The sequence below is a fragment of the Aplysia californica genome, unplaced genomic scaffold, assembly GCF_000002075.1.
Source record: "Aplysia californica isolate F4 #8 unplaced genomic scaffold, AplCal3.0 scaffold00187, whole genome shotgun sequence".
NCBI classification, from domain to species: Eukaryota; Metazoa; Mollusca; class Gastropoda; order Aplysiida; family Aplysiidae; genus Aplysia; species Aplysia californica.
The window spans coordinates 983,822-1,007,203 of NW_004797457.1; the positions used below are offsets into that span (position 1 = coordinate 983,822).

The 23,382-nt window shown below is 38.0% G+C and overlaps 1 protein-coding gene across 20 annotated transcripts in view; it reads right to left on the reverse strand.

Annotated features, from left to right (window-relative positions):
• Positions 1–23,382, reverse strand: part of LOC101858781 (CUGBP Elav-like family member 1) — a gene marked incomplete at its 5' end in the record, with an annotated part of 38,002 nt that overhangs the window by 9,515 nt on the left and 5,105 nt on the right. For 5 of the 20 annotated variants that reach the window (XM_035969832.1, XM_035969830.1, XM_035969831.1 and 2 more), the window contains 11 exon segments: positions 3,234–3,320; positions 4,182–4,190; positions 5,903–5,971; positions 6,263–6,314; positions 7,632–7,703; positions 8,884–9,012; positions 9,828–9,907; positions 11,195–11,329; positions 11,694–11,751; positions 12,344–12,426; positions 16,027–16,193. In XM_035969832.1, coding sequence (XP_035825725.1) covers positions 3,234–3,320; positions 4,182–4,190; positions 5,903–5,971; positions 6,263–6,314; positions 7,632–7,703; positions 8,884–9,012; positions 9,828–9,907; positions 11,195–11,329; positions 11,694–11,751; positions 12,344–12,426; positions 16,027–16,193 — 941 coding nt within the window. 20 annotated transcript variants of the gene reach the window in all.

A 23,382-nucleotide genomic window follows, 5' to 3' on the forward strand; every position in this document is an offset into this window, starting at 1 on the left:
ATAAATGACAATAGCAATTTTGCTTCAGTTGGCATTACTGTATCCATCGATAATCAATAAAAATGTACCACTTGCTTGTGCTATGTTTGCAAAATAATGATACAACACTGTTTTGCTTATTTACATACTTGTTCGAGTGGAAGTCTCTCTCTAAGTCACTACTGCTGGTAACTCTTACAAAGTAGACAATTTCAAGAATGATACCCACAAATATATGTAACCCCCGGACTATACAATAATAATAGTTAACAATGTCTTAAACATGCAAACAAAAACTGGCATTACTCAATAGTTAGCCACTCCTTTGATACACACTAATTTACTTGAGTTTGTTGAAAGCACACAAACACACACAAAAAAACAACATATGGTCATTAAAGCCAACAAAAAAAAATAACTGACACATTTCATTAAATGTTGTTGCTGAAAACACACAAAAGCACTTATATCATTTTCCAATATAATGAAGATGTACATATAAGCCTGCAAACTTTCACACAAGAGATACAACTTGATTTGAGCAAAAAACGCAAAAAGATTACGAGATCATCATTGCACAGGGAAAATGTAAATTGACAGACAAAATAAAAAGGCACAAGAGAGTAAAGAGCTAGCATTAGTGCCTTCCAACCATCTGCACTATCAACTGGTGCAAAAAGTTATGCTCTATGAAGAAGCTTGCTGGTGAGACAATGCTCATGTTATAAAAATTAAGAATACATGACTACGAACGGAAAGCCAAATGTAGAAGTAATTTACAATTCAAGACTTAAAAGAATAATACATACACACTACTGACACAATAATGGTAACCTCTAGCTAAGAAAATGGCAAAACATTACTGGGTATACAAATGTAGATGAACAGAGGAACTACAGTGGGATGAAAAAATGCAAGGGAAATAATTCGTACTTCAGGAAAACAAAAGGGTGTGTCATCTCATCTCGAACTAGAAGAGGACAAACAAAATAACTTTGCTACCTGTATAGTGCTAGACAACCAATAACTTGCGATAAAAAATATTGGAAAATGAAGCTACGTACTATTACTATGATACAAGTTATAAAATGAACACTTGCATCGGTTCTCGGGTTAGTTGCTGAAACTGAAATCTGAAGCAAACATTTAAGATTGTCCTGTGTTGAAAACAGCCAACTGCACTAAGAACTTTATTATTATTATTGTTCAAGTTTGTTTTTTTCTGGCTATGCACTAAAAGAAAATGATCGCATTACACAATCATATCAATAGAAATTTACACCAAAAATATACAATCTAAAATAAAGCATGCAATGATTATCAGATAAATGCAACAGAACTTTTTTTTGTGCACACAGCTATGGGTCCAAAGAGCAAACAATGAGGTGTTTACGCGTTCCAGGATATCAATGATCATTCAAAGAAATGGAACCACAGGAGACACAGGAAAGCCAACATAAAATACAATCAATATTATACGGATATACACAACTGCAAGAGCTGAGAAAATTTTACATTATATATGCAATACAATGTTGAAAACCAGAACCTACTACACCGCTTGAAAGTGCAAAAGCATCATTTGAAACAAAGAAGCAGCTTCAAAGTAGTACACCAAACAATTTTTCACAAACAAAATTCCCTTCAGACTTCAGTCCTGGTATTGTTCAGCTCAGAAACCCAAGAAATTTCCCCCTCAACCGTGAAAATAGATGCCATTGATGTTAAGAATAAGAAGTAACAAATATCTGCATCAGTACGGAGCAAAGACAGGAAAACAACCAACCCTTCCTCATGGTGCGTAAAAAGAAGGTAAGCACAGTGGTTCTAGGACCATCAGGTCAGGGATTATTTTACAGCACCATTTTATGCGGAGGAAATATAAAAAAGAAATAACTGACTAATCGTCACCAAGAGGAATCAAAATTACTGTTTTATAACAGAATCAGGAAATGCCAACAAATCTCAAGGGCTTTTTGAAGATGACATGGCTTACATTAATCCATGTTAGAGAAAATTTGAAACCCCAACATCAAAGGCACTGCTGAACCCCCCTTTATAAAAAAAAAGATTTCCTGAAGCATAAGAAAATGAGCGGGGGGAGGGTAGGGTGTCAAAATGTTTCACAGCAATCATAATTCCGAGTACAAAAGGTGAGAAAAATACAAACAACTCCCTATCTATCACTGCCACAGCAAAAGACCAAAATCAAAAGAAACACCAAAAATGTTGCACTTTAAATACTAAAGCATGTGGACTTCCATAAAAAAAAACAGAAATTGCTCACAAGGAGATAACTGCTGAAAGAAAGCTGAATAATGATTCGAAGTAAAAAGCCAGTAAACTGAAACTACCCCGAGCTAAAAAAACCCAACTGTTAGAATTACAAGCAACTAAAGCTGCCAATCTCAAAACAGAACAAGCCACCACAAAGATATAAAGGGAACAAAGACTGAGCACCAACAAAATTCACTTCAAGCTCAAAGAACCAGTAGTCCGAAGCCATATGGTACTGATGAGGGGAGGTTTTCACATGCAACAACCAACCATCACATGAACTTACATAACTTATACCAAAGTTTCAATGAGACCATTAAATGTAATCATTATCAAAGCTTTATAATTTAGGCATATCTTAATCCTTTTAAAAGTAGCAATGAAATTGGAAAGCAATGCCACCCAAGCATTTACAAACGACAACAATAAGAAGGAAAAAGTAATTGCTGTCTTTCGATTGAGCTTTCTTTCCAATCACTTTACAATCCGATTATCATCATTTTTGCTACAACCACAGTAATGGTTGCTAGGAAGTTGGTGTGTACCTATGGACTCCTAAGTAGTCAAGCCACATTTTATAGAATGTTTCCAGATTATGTATCTTTAATCAACAGTTACAATAAGAGGCTCAAACATCAAATGGAGGCATCAAAGGAACAATCTACAGCTCTTTGCCAAACCATTGTCACTCTGCAAATAGCAGGCATGCTTTAGCAATAAACTATGCCGGGCTTTTTGAAAATAAACTTGTGCTGTAGCGAAAGACGAATTACAGCTGGGGTGGGGCCTTAGCTAGAATTAAGGAACACTCTTTGCAATTTTCTACATCAGTCATCTATTTTGTACCTCAGGGGGGAAAAAAGCCAATTTGTAGGGTCAAACGATTTCTCTAGCTAAAGCCCCAACACGAAGGGGAGAAACGGGAAGGAAAAGGTACAAACAGAAAGCAATGCTCGTTTACTCAGCTGATTGCCCACCTTGATTGTTATTGCCCCCGGAGTTCATGCCTTGCTGATTGGAGTTGTTTGCCATCGACCCCAAACTGGCCAGAGCCGCAAGGAGAGCTGCCGCAAGATCAGAGACTACTGGTCACAGACTAGGCAAACATACACACGCGCACACTGGTAAGCAAATCAGTCATGCACTGAACCCAATTTAAGAGTGTAGATTGTTCACAAAAGCTTTCCATTAAAAGGATGGTTGACACAAAGAAATGTGTGATATAGTAGAGTGAAACCCTGCCATAACTTGACCAAGTGTGGACGATTTACTTAATCTAAATTCATATATTCACACACCAAAAGCTCAGATTCATTTTTTTAAACAGTGGAATAAATACTGTCTCTGTGCTCAATTTCCTTTGACCCGATTTTGCACTTCCAGCAAAATATTTTTTATACAAAACCCCAGAAAACAAAGTTACAACAGGGTTCCACCTCTTCTGGTCAGAAATCACATCACAAATATTCAGAAGAGCTAAACAACTCTCAAAGGCACCCAATACAGCATAAAATGTGGGACTATAGTCCTTTGATTACTCAGGGTCTCTCCTCTAAAACCAACGCAAGATCTAAGAACAGAAAGCAGAGAAGCACTGTCAGGGACCATACTCTTTCAAAATAAAGAAAAAGATACACAAAGAGACCTCCCGACGCATTAAAAAAAGAATCACCACAGTAAGGACAATGATTGAAACAAGTGCTACAATAAGTAGGCGGCAACCTTCAAGTACCAAGTCAAGTTCAAATAAGAGCAACTATCCTTATACCAGATATTAAAGACTTTAGGCACTGCGCATCCTTAGCAATATGGTAGCATGGACAAGATTAATAATTAACTCCACTGAAGTAAATTTTGTTCATGCACGAAAGTTGGAAGCACAAAAACCACAACTGGGATTTCAGTCAACATAAGAGGCTACTGACCACAATTATCTGTACCATTGTGAGTGCCATTTACAAGAGACCAAGAAAACAAGTTTTGAGTACCAACTGCCATTTGGGACATATAGGACAACATTTTACACCAACCTCACAAAGAATAAAAATGTAAGCATATATACAAAAGACTGATGAAAGGTACAAAACTCCCCCACTATTGCCAAGTTTACAATCCATCTGTTAGATTTGTTACTTATCTATTAGTTAGAACGCAGTGGTAATATTAAGTTGGGAAAAATTGCAACCTCCTACAAAGGCCCTCACTTGAATCCCTTGATCAGAAACTCAAGTTACTGATGAAACTTTACAAAAACCATGATAAAAGTATTCTCCGTAAATTGTGTACTCTCAGCAAGAAGCAGAACACCATTACCTCTGCATTCAAGTATACAGACTACAGATTCACATCACAAAGAATGATCTTCTTACAATTAGTTATTTTGGACGAAGGAAAAATTTCCTTAGAGAAATAGATAACGCAAAAATATCCCCAAGTTTCTTTTCCCCTTTTAAGATTTGAACTCCTGATCGCACTTAAGAAAAACAACGGGAAAAAAACAACAACACAGGAACATTAGTACACAATGGGAACATTTTACACAAGTACCCTTTACCCATCCTACTGAGCATATGACCACAAAAAATGTGCTTTCAACAGAACTATTGAAGATAAGAACACACATTTCTAAAAACCAACATAACACACAAGCGCAAACAATCACTTGACAAACATATGCCGTTTTAAAAAAAATCAGTATAAATCCTGCCCTCCCTTAATACTGATGAAAGAAAACAACCTGTTTGTATAATTGAATATGCACAGTCAACGGAATAAACATAAGTGCAAAGGAAACTTCCTGTGTTTTCAACAAAGAAAACAAGTGACATAAATTACAGGTAAAGATGAACAAACAAAACCCTCAATCCCCTGTGTTTCCTAGACAAGTTATTTAACAACAACAACAAAAAAGAAAATGAAAGAAGAGCAGCAAATGACAACTTTACTGAGTGAGAGAGAAAGAGAGAGAGAAAGTCAAGGAACTCAAAATACGATATTTTTGATGGTATAACCACTACCGGCCTGTCATGATCAGAAGACATCCACTTATTCTCAGAGTTAATATGAAGAGAAAACTAAAGCAAAAGAAAGAACATGCACTTTATTAGGACTTTCACATTAATACTATACCGGGATTTAAAACTATGACAAATTTGTGAGACGAAAATAGTTTACTAACACTTAGACTAAAAAATCATTGCATGCTTTTCTGATGAAAGGGAACTTCAAATGCATGAAATTCAAATGTTTTCTAGTCAATAGCCAAAGGGGTTCGGGACATATTGAAATTGTGTTGGCATCTAAACATGCTTTGCAAACTTGAAGTTGTACATTTAAAAAAGTGAGGGAAAAAAATGTATTACAGCACAGGAATGGATTTTAATTCATGCATTATGCACTATACGACAACAAACAAATCACAATCCATTCTGACGTAATATTACCATTGCAAAAACTATGTGGACAAGTGTTAAATTTTTTTTACAGGTACACATGAACCGAAAACAGTCACATCTCAAACCTAACTGTCACCACAACTGTCTCTTTATGTGTAACAATACTATAGTTTAACATAATAATATAATGAACACAGGAACTTAAAGATTGTGAGAGATCACTTCCGGCTTACATACTAATCAGAACTTACCAGGATTATTACCAGCTGCTGCAGCTGCAGCGGCAATTAACTGCTGCATGTTGAGTCCCATTCCGCCAGCTGAAGAACAATACATATGTAAAGAAAATATAACCCAAACAGAAAGAAATTTAAAAGTAAAAAGAAAAAAAACCACAACATACTGCCCATCAAATGTGAATTGAATTAAAATTTGTAGCAATGAAAAGATGCCCAAGCGGCTATTTGTTGCTATAGAAAAACGAGTACATAAAAGATACAGGTAAACAAAGAAGCAGTAACGAGAATCCCCAGTCTTTAGTCCTTACAGATAAACACTACCATCTGACAAAATGATTGTATTCACAATTGAGAAAGCAAAATTGAATTTACCTTGGTTGTTAAAATTGCCCATGTTTCCGGCTGCCACCTGCTGTAACAACTGCTGTAAACAGAAAAAAGACAAGAACTTGAGCATTTTCCTAAAGGAAGAAACATGGACTCCTATCACAAAACAAACATCCAATTCTAGCACAAGCCAAAAAAAAAAAAAGACCCTTCAGCCATCTGTGTGAAAAAAGTGGAGGACAATTTTTTTTTAAATTGGGGTTGGTGGATGTTGAAAATTTCATGCAACCAGTAAGAGCCACAATGAAATGATCTTACTAAACCGCTTACCACCCACCAGCTATTACTAAACTAAAAAGCAAGGAAATTTTCAAAAGTAAAATACAGGCACATCAGTCTATGCACAAAACAAAATAAAGGACGGAAAAGCAACTTTGTCTAGTTGGGGCTCTGGACCTTTCTCAGCAGTAGAACATCTGATCAAAATACAAGCATGTCACTCAATGTGAAACCAGTCAGCCGTATATCTTACAGCCTGGGCCTGTTAACATATCCCTACCTCAGTGCTTTCTTGTCGTATCTCCATTTTCCATAACAGAAAAAAATGTGACATCTTGTCAAGCTCACTCTTTGTTATGAACTGTTTCCACTTATTTTTTTTTTTATGCGAGCGCTGTAAAACCCCACACTTTAAAAAAAAAGGAAAAAAAGAGATATGACAAGAAAGCAATGGGGCCGCGATATATCAGATGATAATGAATGAAAATTCAGACAAAAACCACAACATAAAAACTTCCTTTTCTAACAACAGCTTTTTTCTACCTACCTACCTCCACAATGTTACCCGCCCTGGCGGGTGAACAGTTTTTCATAAATTGATACCAACAAAAACATTTCTCACTGTGCAGCATTTCATTACAAATGATTACAGCTTGTATTTTAAAAAACACCTTTTATCCCACCATTGTTATTAAAATTTCAGGCTTCTCTGCCCAAACCTGAAAATTGTCCATACATTTTTTTCAAAACCCAAGATGACAAAAAATGTCGGGAAAATCTGTAAAAGCGATAGCGGACCCAAGAGCAGTGCCATTTAACAGCAGAAAAACTGATTCTAAATACTGATGATACGAATATCCTTTTCAAATGACTTAATTCATCAAGAAAACTCTCTTTATCATAAAAAATAATTTGCAGTGTCTCTAAAACATTGATCACAACTACAAAAGGTAGCTGAGCAATGAATTCTATGCTCTTTTCGTAAGGTGTGAGAGACTGGATCATCCTAGGTCACATACTAAGCCTCCCTTACTCCTGTCCATGCAACAACCCCTACCCCGATAACTTTGTCATTGTTGCTGATTTGCAAAAATGCTGTGCTTTTACTTCCCTGCTCCCACTGGAAACAACCCACCTGGTATGGATTCGCTGCTCCGCAAGACTGTGGGTCTTGCTGCTTGCCATTCGCAAGACCCTGGCCCAAGGACTGGTTATGAAATTAAATCCAAAAATAAAAGTGAAAGTGATTTCATAGCTTAAACAAATCTCAATGGTTATCCTAGCGCCTCCAAAAGACGTAGGCAGAGACCAGAGATGAGAATGCAAATGTATGCTCAAAGAACACGGAGAGGAGATTAACCATTGCTTTAAACGGCGTTCCAAAAGGCCAGGGCAGTGAAAAAGACGCATCTGCTCGTAACATATTTTGTTGATTTTATAAAAGTGAGTCATGACATTGAAAGGAATGAGCAAAAATTGAAATAAACGCAAATGAACTGCCGACCTGTGTATGCTACAACTACCACTCCTGCTTTTCCCCCCCTTAATACAGCAAGCTCACATATCTTTTGGAGTCATAGCGAAACCGGAATTCCGGCAAGAGCCGGAAGTCTACTACCATGTTAATCGAGCATCTATGCTGAAATTATGTAGGAAACGATAAATTGTGAACCATTTTAATTTGCTTCTGAGTTGTCTTCACAAAAGCTTGATCTACGGCAGACCCCCCCCCCCCCAAATATAAAACACATCCAAATGTAACGACAACGAAGAAGTAGTCACAACATTCTGTTTAATGAAATTATCCCCTAGCCTTTAAAAACCACTGCTAATTATTCTGTTGTACGCTAATATCTTCTAGAAAAAGGACCTAGGACTAGCCAGTTTAAAAACCACTGCTAAATATTCTGTTGTACGCTAATATCTTCTAGAAAAAGGACCTAGGACTAGCCAGTCAAATACAACACCTTTTCCATACAAAAACAATATTTAGCAAACCCCCCCCCTGAAGAAAAGGATGCTTTATTCCAACACAACCATACTCCCACTATTAATTGCCATCCCTCCTACACTTTGAAAAAGAAATTATTCTCAAAAAGAAGAATTCTTGTTTTCCAGCACTTGCAACACAATGTCATATAAGTGCCGAAGATTAGGAGGTGTTACAAGAGAGTAACAAACACCAAAAAAAGGAGCAGAGATCAGGAACATAGACATTTGAAAGGAAAAAAGCAAATCACACCAAAGCACTCGCCAACCACCCGCAAGGAAGAAATACATCAAACAAAGGTGCCTCTATATATATAGCACTCACAATTTAGCTTAAGATAGGAACAATCAGTTTCTTGTATAACAAAACACACAAGAACAGTATGTAGTAACCTTACCGCAAGGTACTGAGGCCCTAGCGCCCCAAAGCCAGAGTTCCACATTGTCTGGTTCATTTGTTGAGCTTTGCGCTGTTCTTTTTCACGCTGAGTATCAGCAAACTTTACCACCAATGGAGATGAACAACCCTGTTGGTGAAATAAAAAGATTATGAAGATTTGATGTGATCCTTTCTTTATGTTGCTTAAAAACTAAAAATTTTCTTCAGACAAAAGTTAAAATGATACAAGGATTTCTGTAACAACTCTGTGTATACCTAACACTAGAACAATTCCAAAATTTTAATAAAATTTTGAAAGTGCAACAAACACATAGCTGCCAACTTATCAAAACCAAAATTTTTTTAAACTTTAGACTTAGTTTAGTTTTAGTAGAGGTTTTATGGCGCTCGCAACTGCATAAGGTCATACGAGCGCCAGAAGATTAGAGGTGTTACAAGAGAGTAACAAACATAAAAAAGAAGGGGAGATAAGGACGATAGATGTTTGATAGGAAAGAAGGAGCAAACCACACCAGAGCACCCACCAACCACCCACTAAATTTTAGACTACCCACATACAAGGTCATGATACTGATCAAATAACCCCCTCCAAAAACAAACTCAAGCTATTCAAACAAGACCTGCAGGAAAACATATCTCCAATTAAATTGTGGGATTCATGCTCCTGATTTGCAAATCCAGTCCAGAAAGTTCATAATTCTTCGGCATCAGCAAGTCCATGAGGAGTAATACTATACAACAGAGAATACATACTTTCCGACAAAAAAACAAAAACGAACACTTCCATACTCAGACTCTCGAAGACAATACATACAGGTTGCCGCTAAATGCAAACAGATGTGCGCTCAAAAAAGCCCTAGTCACTGACAAAATACAGCATATATTTAAATAACGCACAAAACCAGATAGGAGTAAATGTAAAAATTTAAGAATATGCCTTACCTCCATGGTTTGGGAATGATGCATGCTTTTGATAGCATTTTGAGCACATGCTCTTGTTCCAAAAGTAACAAATGCACATCCTGAGGAAAGTTGCGAGACAAAGATAAAAACATGTGTCCATAGCCACCCAGAATTGAAGACATTTATCTACACAGCTGTTCACATGCGCCTTTAGAAAACAAGTCAGTTTAGTTTTAGTAGAGGTTTTGTGGCACTCGCAACTGCATACGGTCATATGAGCGCCCAGAAGATTAGAGGTGTTACAAGAGAGTCACAAACATAAAAAAGAAAAAGGGGAGATAAGGACAATAGATGTTTGATAGGAAAAAAGAAGCAAACCACACCAAAGCACCCGCCAACCACCCACACCACATCAATAAGTACATAGACATTTGAATTTTTGTTAGCTACCGTTAATTTTTATTCCCTTCCTCTTCAGAGAAACACTAATGCATAACATGTGCAAAGCTTATTGAATTTCATTATTTCGAATATAAGTAAATGAAGGTCCTGACACTGTGCTGCAGTTTTATTAATAGTACAGTAATGTAAATTCATCAGACCTAAAAATGTGAGGCAGCTTGGCAAAATCAAACGCTCGCAAAAAAAAAAAACCCAGCATTTTCCCGCACATTTGGGAATTTTTATCGAATTTTCATTTTTTGGTTCAACCCCTTTCATGCTCTTTAACACTGCCATCACAAGGCTCATATAGTAAAAACCCTTGCCATCAAAGGCAACGGCATTTTGGGGAAAATCCAAAGAAACTAGGAGGTAAACATCAGCGATCAGCGAGATGTGACGGTAAAGTGTTAAAGAACACATTTCTGTGTGGATTTCACTTAAAAACGTTAATTAAAGGCATATAAGATGTAAACTTTTAGTCTCCACCGACTCTCAAGCTAAGGAAATAACTTTTCACGCTAATTTAACCTCTGAAACCAGGCGACCCCCACTTTCTTCAATCGCTAATATTTTGACTTGTATCCAAAATAGATCTTTTTAAAATAAAAAACAAGGCAAATGGACAGGCTTTCAGTTGATACCAGTAACGCAATATTTCATCCCCCCAAATTGACGAGCGCCTGATTCTACTGTGTCGTAACAAATATTTTTTGCGGTCAAATCAATGGAAGCAGACTGAAAAAATGTCTACAACAACAACAAAAAAAAGAGAGAGAAACTACTTAATATGAAAATACAGAGTGATATAACTGGTGTCGAACATAAAGGGAGGAGCAAAACCATCCTCCCTGAACAAAAAAAACTCCCGTTACATTTTAGAGGGGCGAAGGAAAAAACCCAACATCATGATGTATGTGTGTTTAAAAAGAACAAGCATCGTATGAACACACCACGAGCCATACCTTTACTTGTAGTTCCAGTATGATCCCTCAAAACTGTACATTCTTCAATGGTTCCAAAGGGAGCAAACATCATTCTCACATCATTCTCATTATATTTTTTGGACAGCATACCAATAAATAATTTCCGATCTTCAGCTGGAAAAAAAAAAAAAGAAAAGAATATTAAAAATTTTGTCTACCAATGCAAGGGCGTTTTCCCACAACTCACAGTCAAAATATTAAAACGAACGACTCGAAAACAAATTAAACAATTGGTTTGCCAACTTGAAATAAATGGTCCTAAAACAAAGAAGGTTATAAAAATATCGCCGAAAGTAAAATGCTGCATTTCTAAACAGAAATGGTTTATATATGTATTACATTAACAGAAAAGAAACACAATGTAACACACAATTCTACACGAAAAATGTAAATTCTTAACATCAAAGACGGATATAAATAGTTCTGTTGCAAGATCCTGATTACTAAAAAGCTATTAACTGGAAGAGTTATCACCTACCATAAGCTCCACTCTTTTTCTCACTGTCTGCTGGTTTCATTTGTATGGGATGATGCATCTGAAGAAAAATAAACATTTGGAAATGTCAGAACACAAGAACAGAGCATAATTCACCAGAAGACGAAATTACAGAAGTACAGCCTTTCCAGCACAACAAATTTAGTGTTCTTAACAGAGAGACAATCCAATGTGATTTAAAGAAATATCTAGTCCACATTCTCCACACTAGTCTCACAAAACAAAAGTTGATATGAATATTTTGGTAACAAACACCCATTTACAAACCGATTCTTAAAATTCAAGAAGCATAATTCTTAGAATTGAAAATTCTTTCTTAGGTACCAAATAAAAAAGGGCTAAAGTGAAAAATTAATATTTTCATTGGCATTGCTAGATTGAGAATAATCATCCGTGATTCCTAAACAAAACAAAGGGCATGAATTGAAAGTCTTCATGAGTGTATGCAATTTTTCCCCCCCCCCCCCCCCCCAAAAAAAAAGAGCTGTCACAGATCTTTTCAATGCATAGACTAGAAATTAGGTTAGATAAGAAAAGGTAGATTAAATAAATAGGTTCTCCCTGGCTATTTGTCACTTTTTCCAACTCATGAATCAGAATAAGGTTTTAATAATTTCCAAAGACAAACTCACCGTCTGCAATGTTTTCACATTATGTAATGCATTCTGTGCATCAAGAGCTGCCTTACGAGTGAAGAACGTTACAAAGCAGCACCCTGTAATGAAAAATAGAAGGGAAAAAACATTAAAAATCAAAAGAGAAAATTTAAAAACATTTCCTTACTAAATCAAACAGTGCATTTAACACTTGTAATGAAAAATAGAAGGGAAAAAACAAAAAAATCAAAAGAAAAAATGTAAAAACATTTCCTTACTAAATCAAACAGTGCATTTAACACTTATAATACCCAAGTCTCAAGTAGCGAAAAAAAAAAAAACCACCTCCAAGTACTGCAACAGTTTAGAACCCTGAAGCCATGGTAGATTTTTAAAAAAAAGAAAACCTTCACAGCCCAGGAAATACACTTTAAAAATTCAGTGTTTCATCAAGCATTCAGCTATCGCATATAGTTACTGCCGTTGGTATTTACTTCAGTGTAGCGCCTTGTTCTAATGTTTATTGTGCCAGGTTGAGTTGGCGACTTGTTATAAGTGCACACTACAGCCTGGCGGCTAAAGTCCTTGAGGGTATCAAAAGCATTTTAAAAAAAACAACTAAATAATAAACTTTCTTTAAACAAAAAAGTGCCCTGAAACACCGTTCTTTCCATCAAGGGAATGCCAAATCTTAAACCAAACTAAATCTGGAACAAAAGACATGTCGCTAAAACTGATAGAGCAACAGAAATAAGGTTTAAGAAAATAAGATCATTCATCCACAATCTTAAGAAGTAAAATCTCATAGTAAATAACCAAAAAATGCACACCGCCATAAGGCAGATCTCACGGTAAAGGTGTGAGAGACAACACAGGGTTTGTTTTTAAAAAAATAAAATTCTCCTGTCGTACCGTTTTGAGTTCAATTTGTGTTTTGTTTATGGGCCCAATAAACACGTGAATAAAACATAAGTGTTGATTTTGTTTGATATTTTGCGTAACAGTGTAGGATTTAGACTTAGTGCGTTTCCCGAATTAGTAGTTGTTCCGAGAGTAGTTTGTGACGCACCCCTCCCGCTAAGTCGCTGACAACTAACGGCCGGAACCGGCATTTCTCAGAGATTTACGGAAAATCATGAGGGCTCTCCTAAAAACTACTTCCGTTTGGCGCTCTTCTTTCATTCTTTAGCGTCCTTTTCCATGAGGTGGATGTTTTGTCTTGTTTTCCTGTTTTTTCTGTCTAGGACTCCAACGCGCGGAACACACCAACGTTGGAAACCATTACAAATCTAACCCAATTACATGCGCTTATCTGTCATATTTATTATGTTTATATTGATTGAAAGACTGCAACACAACGTGTAGCACATGTAGGAATAGACCTGCATGTGAGCCTCAACCAGATTGTCTGAAAATTTTGCGCACCCCCCCCCCCCCCCTAAAATAAAAGCCTTTGTGGGTGTCATAAGGAAGGACATCCGAGTAACGAGCGACCATCCCAACAAACACAATAAAGAAGAGACCTAACCCTACCCCCCAAAAAGAACCTGCAACGGGCCTCATGTAAAAAGGCCAAAACAAGTCCTAAATGAAAAAAAAAATTTTAAATTAAAAAACCACACTCCAAAACAAACAAGGGGCATATAGATCTAGATTCTAGATCTACAACTAGATCTTTATGGCTTACATCTACATTGCTATAGGCTATAGGGTTTGTTTGTTTTTGTAAAGTGTTTTACGGCGCTCGCAACTGCATAGGTCATATGAGCGCACGGGACACACCTGATATTTTCAGTCGGTAGGAAATTTTGAATTTTGCCCAGGTGGCAGCCGAAGCCTACTCTTATCGATTTATGACCACCAAGGGATCTTTAACGTGCGCAACTTCCACTCGGGCCCTCCGAGATTTTTCGCCCTTGTCCGAGAAGGCTAGGTGTAGATCTTTCCTACCAGAAGATCAGGGGTGTGGCAGAAAGACAGCAGTAAGGAGGAGCCAAGGAGTAGCAGTAGAAAGGCTGCAGAAAGAGTCAGGAGCCCAGAGGAGGTGGGGGCAGAAAGTGGAAATGAAAGCAGACAACAGAACATTGCTAGAGAGCAGAAAAAGAGGTGAAAGGAGACAATTTTAGAGAAGAAAATTTTTCGGTCGCTACCCGAATTCGAACCCGGGACCTTTGAATAAGAGGCCAACACCTTAACCTCTAGGCCACGAGAGCCCCCCGCTATAGGGTTTGATACAATAACACAATAGAAAACTAATAGAATTGGAATATATGAATCCTCCATATAGATCTAGTAATCTAAATAAATCTAGATCTTGTAGAACAAGTGAATAGGAATAGGCCTTGAACTAGAAATCCGCATCCGATTCCGAACAGAAGGACTCAGCTGAGTCTAGATTCTAGATCTAGAAAATCTATATCTAAATAAATAAATAATTCACGCACCTGATGAAATGCTTAATTTTACCAATATTAATATTACAGCACAACCTCTGATAGGGTTTGACACAATAGAATTGGAATATGAATCCTCCATTGAGGTCTATTATGATCTATATAAATCTAGATCTAGATTCTATTAGAACAAGAGAGGACTTGAATGAATCCACACGATCTGAACAATTGAATTAGTCAACAAACGAAATTCAAAATGGCCGCTCGAGCACAAAACTGAAAGTAGATAATTTAGGTGGTCGTCCTTTTTCGTATTCGCATTTCTACTTAGGTTCCGACAATTATGTCGGAAACGCCGACGTTGGCGGTGCGCGGGTCGGTGGTTGGCACGAAAACGAAAGTGCCGACGAAGCCGACAGGAGCAAAAGGGGTCGCTGGCAGTCGGCCAGGCCTCGCACTACGCACATTGACCGATACAGGCGGGCCTAGCAATAGCATCGGCCAGTTCGCGGGTCGGGTCGTGATTGTTGGATTTCAGACGATTGTCGGCAAACATGCAGGTCTATAGGAAGTGAACGAATGATGTTAAGGACAAAAATAGCACATTCTCTTTGTGATTGTCTTGTTTGATGCTGATAAAGCTTTGAGCCATCCAGATCGTTGCCGATGATGATTTCGCAGTCTCATAGGCTGTTCCGACGTTCGGGGTCATTTTTTTCAACTGATTTATTTTTCTTTTGCTTATTCCATTTTTTATTTGTTTATTTTTATTATTTTCATTTATTGTGTACATAATGATTTTTGTGGCCAGTAAATTCAATTAAATAGATTATTATACCGAATTTGGTGATGTTTGATTGTATTGTTTGCACCAAGGTAAGGTTACATTTTTATTAAATAACCCTTTCACAAGCCTTTGCTGTCTAAGTAACATTTTAAAATTCCTCTATGAAAGACCTTTCCATTGATATAAAATACATAACCTTTTGAAAAAGTACAAAACCCTGGAAAAAAATTTAGAAATTGGGAAACCTGTGGGTCCTCACTGTGAAATCCGCCATCATAAGTCGTACATTACAGAAATATGATACTATAGAACAAAAAAAGACTTTCAGCTGGTCAACAATCAACGACTGACTAAAGGAAAAGAAAACATGCAGTCACACAACTTTTTGAATCGATATACATTTTGATGACCAAATTCACTGAAAGCTGGAGGTCAAGACATTTTTTTAAAAAGAAGGGAAGAAGCCAGTATTCCATGAAACAATCATAGACCATACTGGACAGAATAATGGAAAAACCCTTTCAAGAAAAAATACACACCTTTACTTTGTCCTGTAATTTTGTCTCTGAGAATGTTCATGGAGTGAATTTGGCCGTACTCTTCAAATAAATTTTTAAGGTCATTTTCATCCCAAGTTCTTGGGATCTGACCAACAAACATTTTGATGGCATCAGGATCTGGTTCTGTCTGCTGGGAGTTCATGGTTCTGTGGGGGAAAAAAAGAAAGAAAAAGGTTACTCATATGGATTTTACTGGGTAAGCTAGTTCAGTTATTACCATCATTTGCACACAAAGTAAGTCTTAGAATCTAGATCTAGCTTTAACTTTTAAGGGAAAAATAAAAAATTAGTTTTTTCAGCAAAAAGCCATTTAATGAAAAATTCTGCGGCGACATAAGAGAAACGGTCAGATGACCAGCTAAAAAATAAATGATACATGGAGCCATTCTACAATTCTTTATGTTTAAGGTAGGCCTTTAATTTATAACAAATAAAAAGAAAAGAATGGCTTTTTCTCTACTGCAGGTCATCATCATCCCTTAGTTTCTTGTGTCACGACAGCTCACTTTTCATGGAATGGCCCACAACATTATCTAAAATTTCAATATTTAACACCACACTCAAAACACGGCCCGACCACTGTAAGCCGTTTTTTTAAAAAATGCAGACCCAGAGAGAAGTAACGTAAACCTACGCAGTGCAGTCCATTAGTTTAGCCTACAAAGACACAGTTCTCTTCCAACAATAGTCTGAAACAAAAAGCAACAAGAAGGCAGGGATTAGGAAAACAAAAATGGACATCATGAAAACTTTAAAAAGAATATAGAATCTGGTACTACATTTTTTCTTTCAGCAATCCCACTGACTTCGACATAAAGCATATAAATGTGTTACAAAACACGGTAGAATCAGGCGTTCGTCAATTTTGGGGCAACTTGAGTTATTGGTATCATCTTATTGTTTTAGTAGAGGTTTTACAGCGCTCACAACTGCATATGGTCATATGAGCACCAGAAGATTGTGTTAGAGGAGAGTAACACATAAAAAGAAGGGTGGGGAGAGAAGGATGACAGATGTTTGTTTGACAGGGCAGAAGAAGCAAACCACACCAGAGCACCCGCCAACCACACCAGAGCACCCGCCAACCACACCAGAGCACCCGCCAAGCACCCACGGTATCATCTTAAAGCCTGTCCATTTGCCTTGCTTTTGATGGAAAAATATCCATTTATCTCAAGATATAGGCCATTGAAGGACGTGGGTTCGCCTAATTTCAAAGGTAAGATTAGCGAGAAAATGGCCACCAAAGTTGAGTTATAATTTCCTTAGCTTGAAACTTTGCACTACTCGACTAGGTCTAGCATAGAGCAATGAATATCGATACCGATTTCAATAGTCGGTATCAATGTTTTGTTTTATCAACAGAACTAGCCTACTACAAAACGCGCAAAAAAATTTCACTTGTTTTTAACAAGGCAAGGGGGGTTTTAAGGGCTAAAAAAACTTGGGGGGGGGGGGGGGTTCAGGGGGGCAATTTGACCATGATTTGATGTTTTGCAATTAGATTTGATAGGCTATTTCTCCATAGGCCTATCGGCACACGCATCAAAAAGTAATTGTTAAGAACCAGAAGTAATCGTCGGAGGGGTCAAAACTAGTATCCTCAAACGGGACCGCAATTGTTCTGGTGTGCCCAATTCAGTAGGCTTAGGCCTATTGTTTGCTGTTTGTCAGTCTAGCCATCACTATTGACTATCAAGTGTAGGTACCAGAAACTAAATTTTCAAAGTAGCTACATGCCAAATGTATCTGTTCCATATGAAAGGCCTATATATATCCCCCGAGCATTTTGATGCCATTCTTTAACCTATCAGTCAATTTATTTTTTAAGATTATGGTAGTTTAAAATTTGATCAAATTTGTTAAGTCTCTCACTGGCTGCAACCCCATGTTTGACAAATAATAAAAGAGTACCAAGTACACTAAACATCTCCACATTAACAGAGTACAATCACTATAACATGATCATGGAGCTTAATTTTTTTCAAGATTGTGAGATCATTGCAAATCAGTATTTTATCACATCAAACACGATGATCTGTTGTTATTTCTACAAAAACACCGGCCGGCGCACCGGTACTATATTGTTGTGTACCGAGTGCACCCCGCATGGGGGGTCACATGCTTTCCGAGCTTCGCGGAAGAATTGATGAAAAATTCAAAGCTGATTATTTTACTCTAATAGGAAATGAACTGATCTTTTTATTGATAACTTTTTCAAGCCGGCATTTTACCTATATCGTGTTAAAAAAGATCTTTGAAAATTTTGACGGTATTTTTAAAGGCTTTGTACACCAAAGGCCAAAAATATACCACGGGAAAGCCCGTTCAAAGCTCTATAGTATAGTTATTCGCCAATGGAAAGACGGTATTTCATCATCCATCTTTCCGCGAAGCATTTGAATGCATGTGTATCAATTTTTTAACAGGTTGACCACACATTCCGACCGCGAGGTGCTTCATTTTCCACGGCGATTCTAATAATCAGACATTTCATAAAAACAACTTACATCATTGTAGCCTACCGAGGAAAAGCTGAACTTTAACATTACAAGGTGTACAGCATTTTATGTTTTCTAGAGATTTCACCGATACCACGCGCTCAGAAGGCCGCAACTGTGTTTACGCTACCCATTAAGTACGGCAAGCCTCTTCCAATAAAAATCAGACACTGTTCACTGTCATTGAACATTCTGCACACACCAGGAAAGGAATAGTGAACCAGTCGCACCACTAGATCTACTATGATACCTGTTGGCCTCTGTTTATTGCGACAGGGTGACGCTTTGACAACACGGCCTTAATAGCGACAGTGAACACCGAGCTCTTTTAAAGTTGATGATTAGAACCTAACATCATCTAGACCTAGCATTTCCCGCTTTGCTTCCCAGCGTGGTGGTCCTAGGCCCAAGGCCTAGTTATCTAATCTCCGCCTAACAAGAAAGGCTTTCTACAGCAGGCATTCAAATCTTACGACGAATTTGACAAAGCTTTTGCTAAATTTAAAGATGAAAATGTTGTTGCCTTTAGGAAGAAATCATCTGAAACAGTTAAGAAAGCGAACTTAAGAGTGTGTGGCAAAGGGTACTGTCAATTGCCACCGAGTAAATTGGAGCTCTTTTGCGTTGGTGAGTAGATCTAGCTTATTGTGCTCGAGTGATCGGTGTTGTGCGTTCGCCTCTCTGTCCCTCTGTGTGTGTGTGTCTTTTCCGGACCCCGTCCCCCAATATAATGGGAATTTCAGCTTGAGTTTGTGTGCGTTTGTGACCTTCTACTTCTAGAATTGCCTGTGTTGGTTCTACACCAAAGTGTAGGCTAAGGCTAGCCTAGATCTAGGACTACGTTTCATTGAAAACACGCCAAGTTGGTGTACCGAAGCTCTAGACTAGATGCTCGTCCAATGAAATTAGTTGAGAACAAATTGACCCATTAGACACACATTATATATAGTAATACAGTCTAATGCTAAATAGTGTTTTCAGACTTGACACCGCTTCACTCGGTGGCAATTGATTGACGCTACCGTGGCAAAAATCTACAAAGACTTTCTGTACAGTTATTAGTAGAGTTGACTTTATCTGTACACAATGATTATGATCAAGAAAGCCCAAATATTGAGGCAACAAAACATCAGCGGCAACAAAAAAAAGCTGCGACTGCCTTTATTAGTTAGGTGTGTCAGGAGACTTCCGTAACGAGCGACCACTATGAGACAGAGAGTAGAATTGAGGGCTAGGGGTAGGGGTAGATCTAGGGGTAGGGGTAGGGTTGGAAGCCTCTGCTTTATTGTGTTTGATGGGGAGGTCGCTTGTTACGGAAGTCCTTCCGGTGTGTGTGTGTGCGCGCGCGTGCATATGGCCCCAACCATGAGCGGTGTGCGTGTGTATTTGTGTGTGTGTGTGTGAGAAAGGGTGTGTTTTCGTGTTTTCTTTCTTTTTAACTTCTTTTTTTGTCACAGACTCGCTCTGTCGCAATAAACGCTGCATTAATTGTCACAGAGTCACTCTGTCGCAATTAACGCCGCTTAAGTCTTAAGTTGTCACAGCGTCACTCTTGTCGCAATTAACAGTGCTACCATTAAGATTTGCATAAATCCAGTTTGTTTTTTCTTTCAGAAATACTGAGAAATAGATTCTAGGCCGGCTTAGATTTAGGGCGCTTTTTCGGTAGTTCCCACCCCCCTTATCTTATTTGATAGAGCCTGACCTACATCTAGATCTATATACGTTTGATTCGCGGCAAGCTAAGATGTCAAACCTAACAACTGCAAAACATTAAATTGTGGTAAAATTCAGGGGGGCATGCCCCCCTGAAACCCCCCACCTTGTCTGTATTAGGTCAGGGGGGCAAGCCCCCCTGAAACCCCCCTACTCTTGGGACCAAAACCGGCGAATAACAAATGCGGGGTGGGAACTACCGAAAAAGCGCCAGATTTTCTACCAATAGATCTAATCTAGATCTAGATTTCTAGATCTAGAGAGTCTGGGCCAACATTAGATTTAGAGTCTACTTCAGGATGATCATTCATTCATTGGGTACCCTGCTATTCATTCATTGCCAACCAACAAGCACAATAAAATGAAGCCAATGAAGGAAAGGTCCTAACTGACCGAACATCCTAATTAGGATTTAGGAAACAAAAATGGTTTTCTGTAAAACTGCACCAGGATCACGAGTTAGATTAGCAGCCTTAACTAACCGATCTAGAATCTGGATACCATTAAAAAGAAACTGTTCAATACAAATTGTACAAAATCTAGAGTCTATACCATACCACAGACTAGAGAGTCTACTTCTAAGACGTACAGCGTCACAAGCGATCCCATGAGCAAGGCTACACCAAGGCTCAACTCATTAGGCCTACACACAAGACTTGTGATTGTGCTTGTGTAAACGAAAACCATACAAACTAAACGATCTAGACTTTACAGAGCAAATAAATAAACATTCCTACTTTACACATCTTAACTGTAAAACAAAGAAACATTGAATCGGTCTGAAACACTAATGAATACACCTCTAAGACACGTGCTTTTTCATTTCATTGGAGATCTCGGTCAAACCAGAGCTCTTTCTTCAAAATTTTCGAACGTTGTTGGGCATATAATTAGCACATGCATTGACACAAGACAAACAATTGATTTGCAACTGAACAAACAAAAAGTATAGTTTTGCATATATAAACTAGACACATACAAGAAACCTACCTATCTTCCACGTGTAAACAAAGGACGTACAAGACACCACAAACATACACTGAACGCAACGAAAATGGCGGACGGTAGTGTGCGTGTGTGTGTACGATGATTCCCCCACAATCCTTTTAGGTTGCCAGGAATGTGAAGCGCTACACTGCAGAATAAAGGCTAGTACGGTGAATAACCAGACTTAAGCGTAGCCTAGCCTACGGCTGAAACAATGCTTCTGACAGCGCAATTAATCGTAAAAAGGATGCTGCTATAGACATTATTTTGTTAATACAATAGTTTGAGAGCTCTCTTCAAATCTACATCTATTTATCATCTTTCAGTTTGTTTCCTTTTAAACTTCTGACCCATCTAGATCTAGGCTATGTGCCGGATAAAAGACCGATAGGCTATTTTCAAAGACCCGAGTGCCGATTCTTAGCCTTGGCTATTCATAATCATAAGTCTAGCCCAGTCCATGTAACAAAGTAATTGTAAATCGTGATCAGACTGGAATCAAAACATGTTTTTTAAAAGATACCGCCAAAAATTGTTTTTCCATCTGATTTAATAGTTACTTGTGGGCTCATAGAGTCTACAGTGGTAGGCTAGCTTACGCGTTATTGAAGCCTGCTTTGGTGAAAAACAGGACACATAAATTAGTAAAGTTCTGCCAACTTGGCAACCCAGCATTGCGTGACCGGCACCGAGAACGAGACCCACGTGCTTATTCTGTTTCTGAGCGCTGTGCTGTCCGCTACCGCCTCCCGCTTGCCGCATTCTGGCTGGGTTTTTTTACTTTGCCTACCTTGTTTCAGTCGTTGGCTATTTTCTTCAAGGCTGATCGAAAGAATTCTATTTCGAGACGTTTTACTTTCCCAATACTTTATTTTTTTAAGTACCCGGTACTTTTCAGATTTTTCTTTTTCTTTCTAAATTCGGGAGGGGGAGGGAGGGAGGGAGATCTATTATATTGTAATGATTGAAAAGATATTATTATTTATATTATATAGATCTAGATTCTATACCTGTATTATGTACTCATACGTACACGCTTATTATTATTATAGGCTATCGGCCTAATTGATACATACCGTGCAGCTCGGGGGATGTGTACATTAATTGTTAATTCCGATGCGCGCAAATTATTCAGTTTAATATTTTGTACCCACATTTGTTTTTAATTTTATCATGGACACACTTACGTGAAACTTTAGTGGATAAGGAAAGTGAAGGCAGTGGAAACATTGTGTCGAGAAGAATATCACAAGTGACTAAATTCAACAATCCCATGAATGGACTAAAGTGCTCAACTCCAATTAAAATGCACTGGCTCAGAATGTTTTACGATAGAATAATAACGATAAATAAAGTAGGCCTACATTGTGTTCTATTATTTTTTATATATAGATTATATTTTTTTTGTACAGCGCATATTGCCACTCAGTACATGTAGTAAGCTCTATGCGCTTTGCAACCAACATAATATTACCTAAGCAGATCCGTGGGTGGTTGGCGGGTGCTCTGGTGTGGTTTGCTTCTTCTTTCCTACCAAGCATCTGTATCATCTTTATCTCCCCTCCTTCTTTTTTATGTTCGTTACTCTCTTGTAACACCTCTAATGGTCGGCACTTATATGACATTATTGTGTTGCAAGTGCTGTTAAACACTTACTAAAAATTATTTTTTTATAAGCAGATCCTTAAACATTCAGAAACATTCTCGGTTTAGCCGGAAGTATACGGTGCAAGCAGTCGCGATTAAGCACTCAACAACTGACAAACTGACAAGATATTTCGCTGTTTGTAAAGCCGGGAACCCATTCTCATCTGGGTTAAGTAAGGCAAATTCATGTAATGTGCCTTTTTCCCAAGGACACATCGTTGGGTCCCTGACGCGGTTCGAACCCACAACCTTTCGGCTACGAGCCCAACAGACTAACCAATAGACCACCCGACGCCGCCACAATCTATACATGTACATGTACTGGAAGTGCATTAAATACCAACAAGATCGTTTCAAAAGAAAAAGCAACCCCACAAAAGAATATTATATCAACAAAGCTTAACACAAATACAAATGTACACACATAAACAGCCACCCAAGCGGGGAGTCTCTCTCTCTCTCTCTCTCTCTCTCTCTCTCTCTC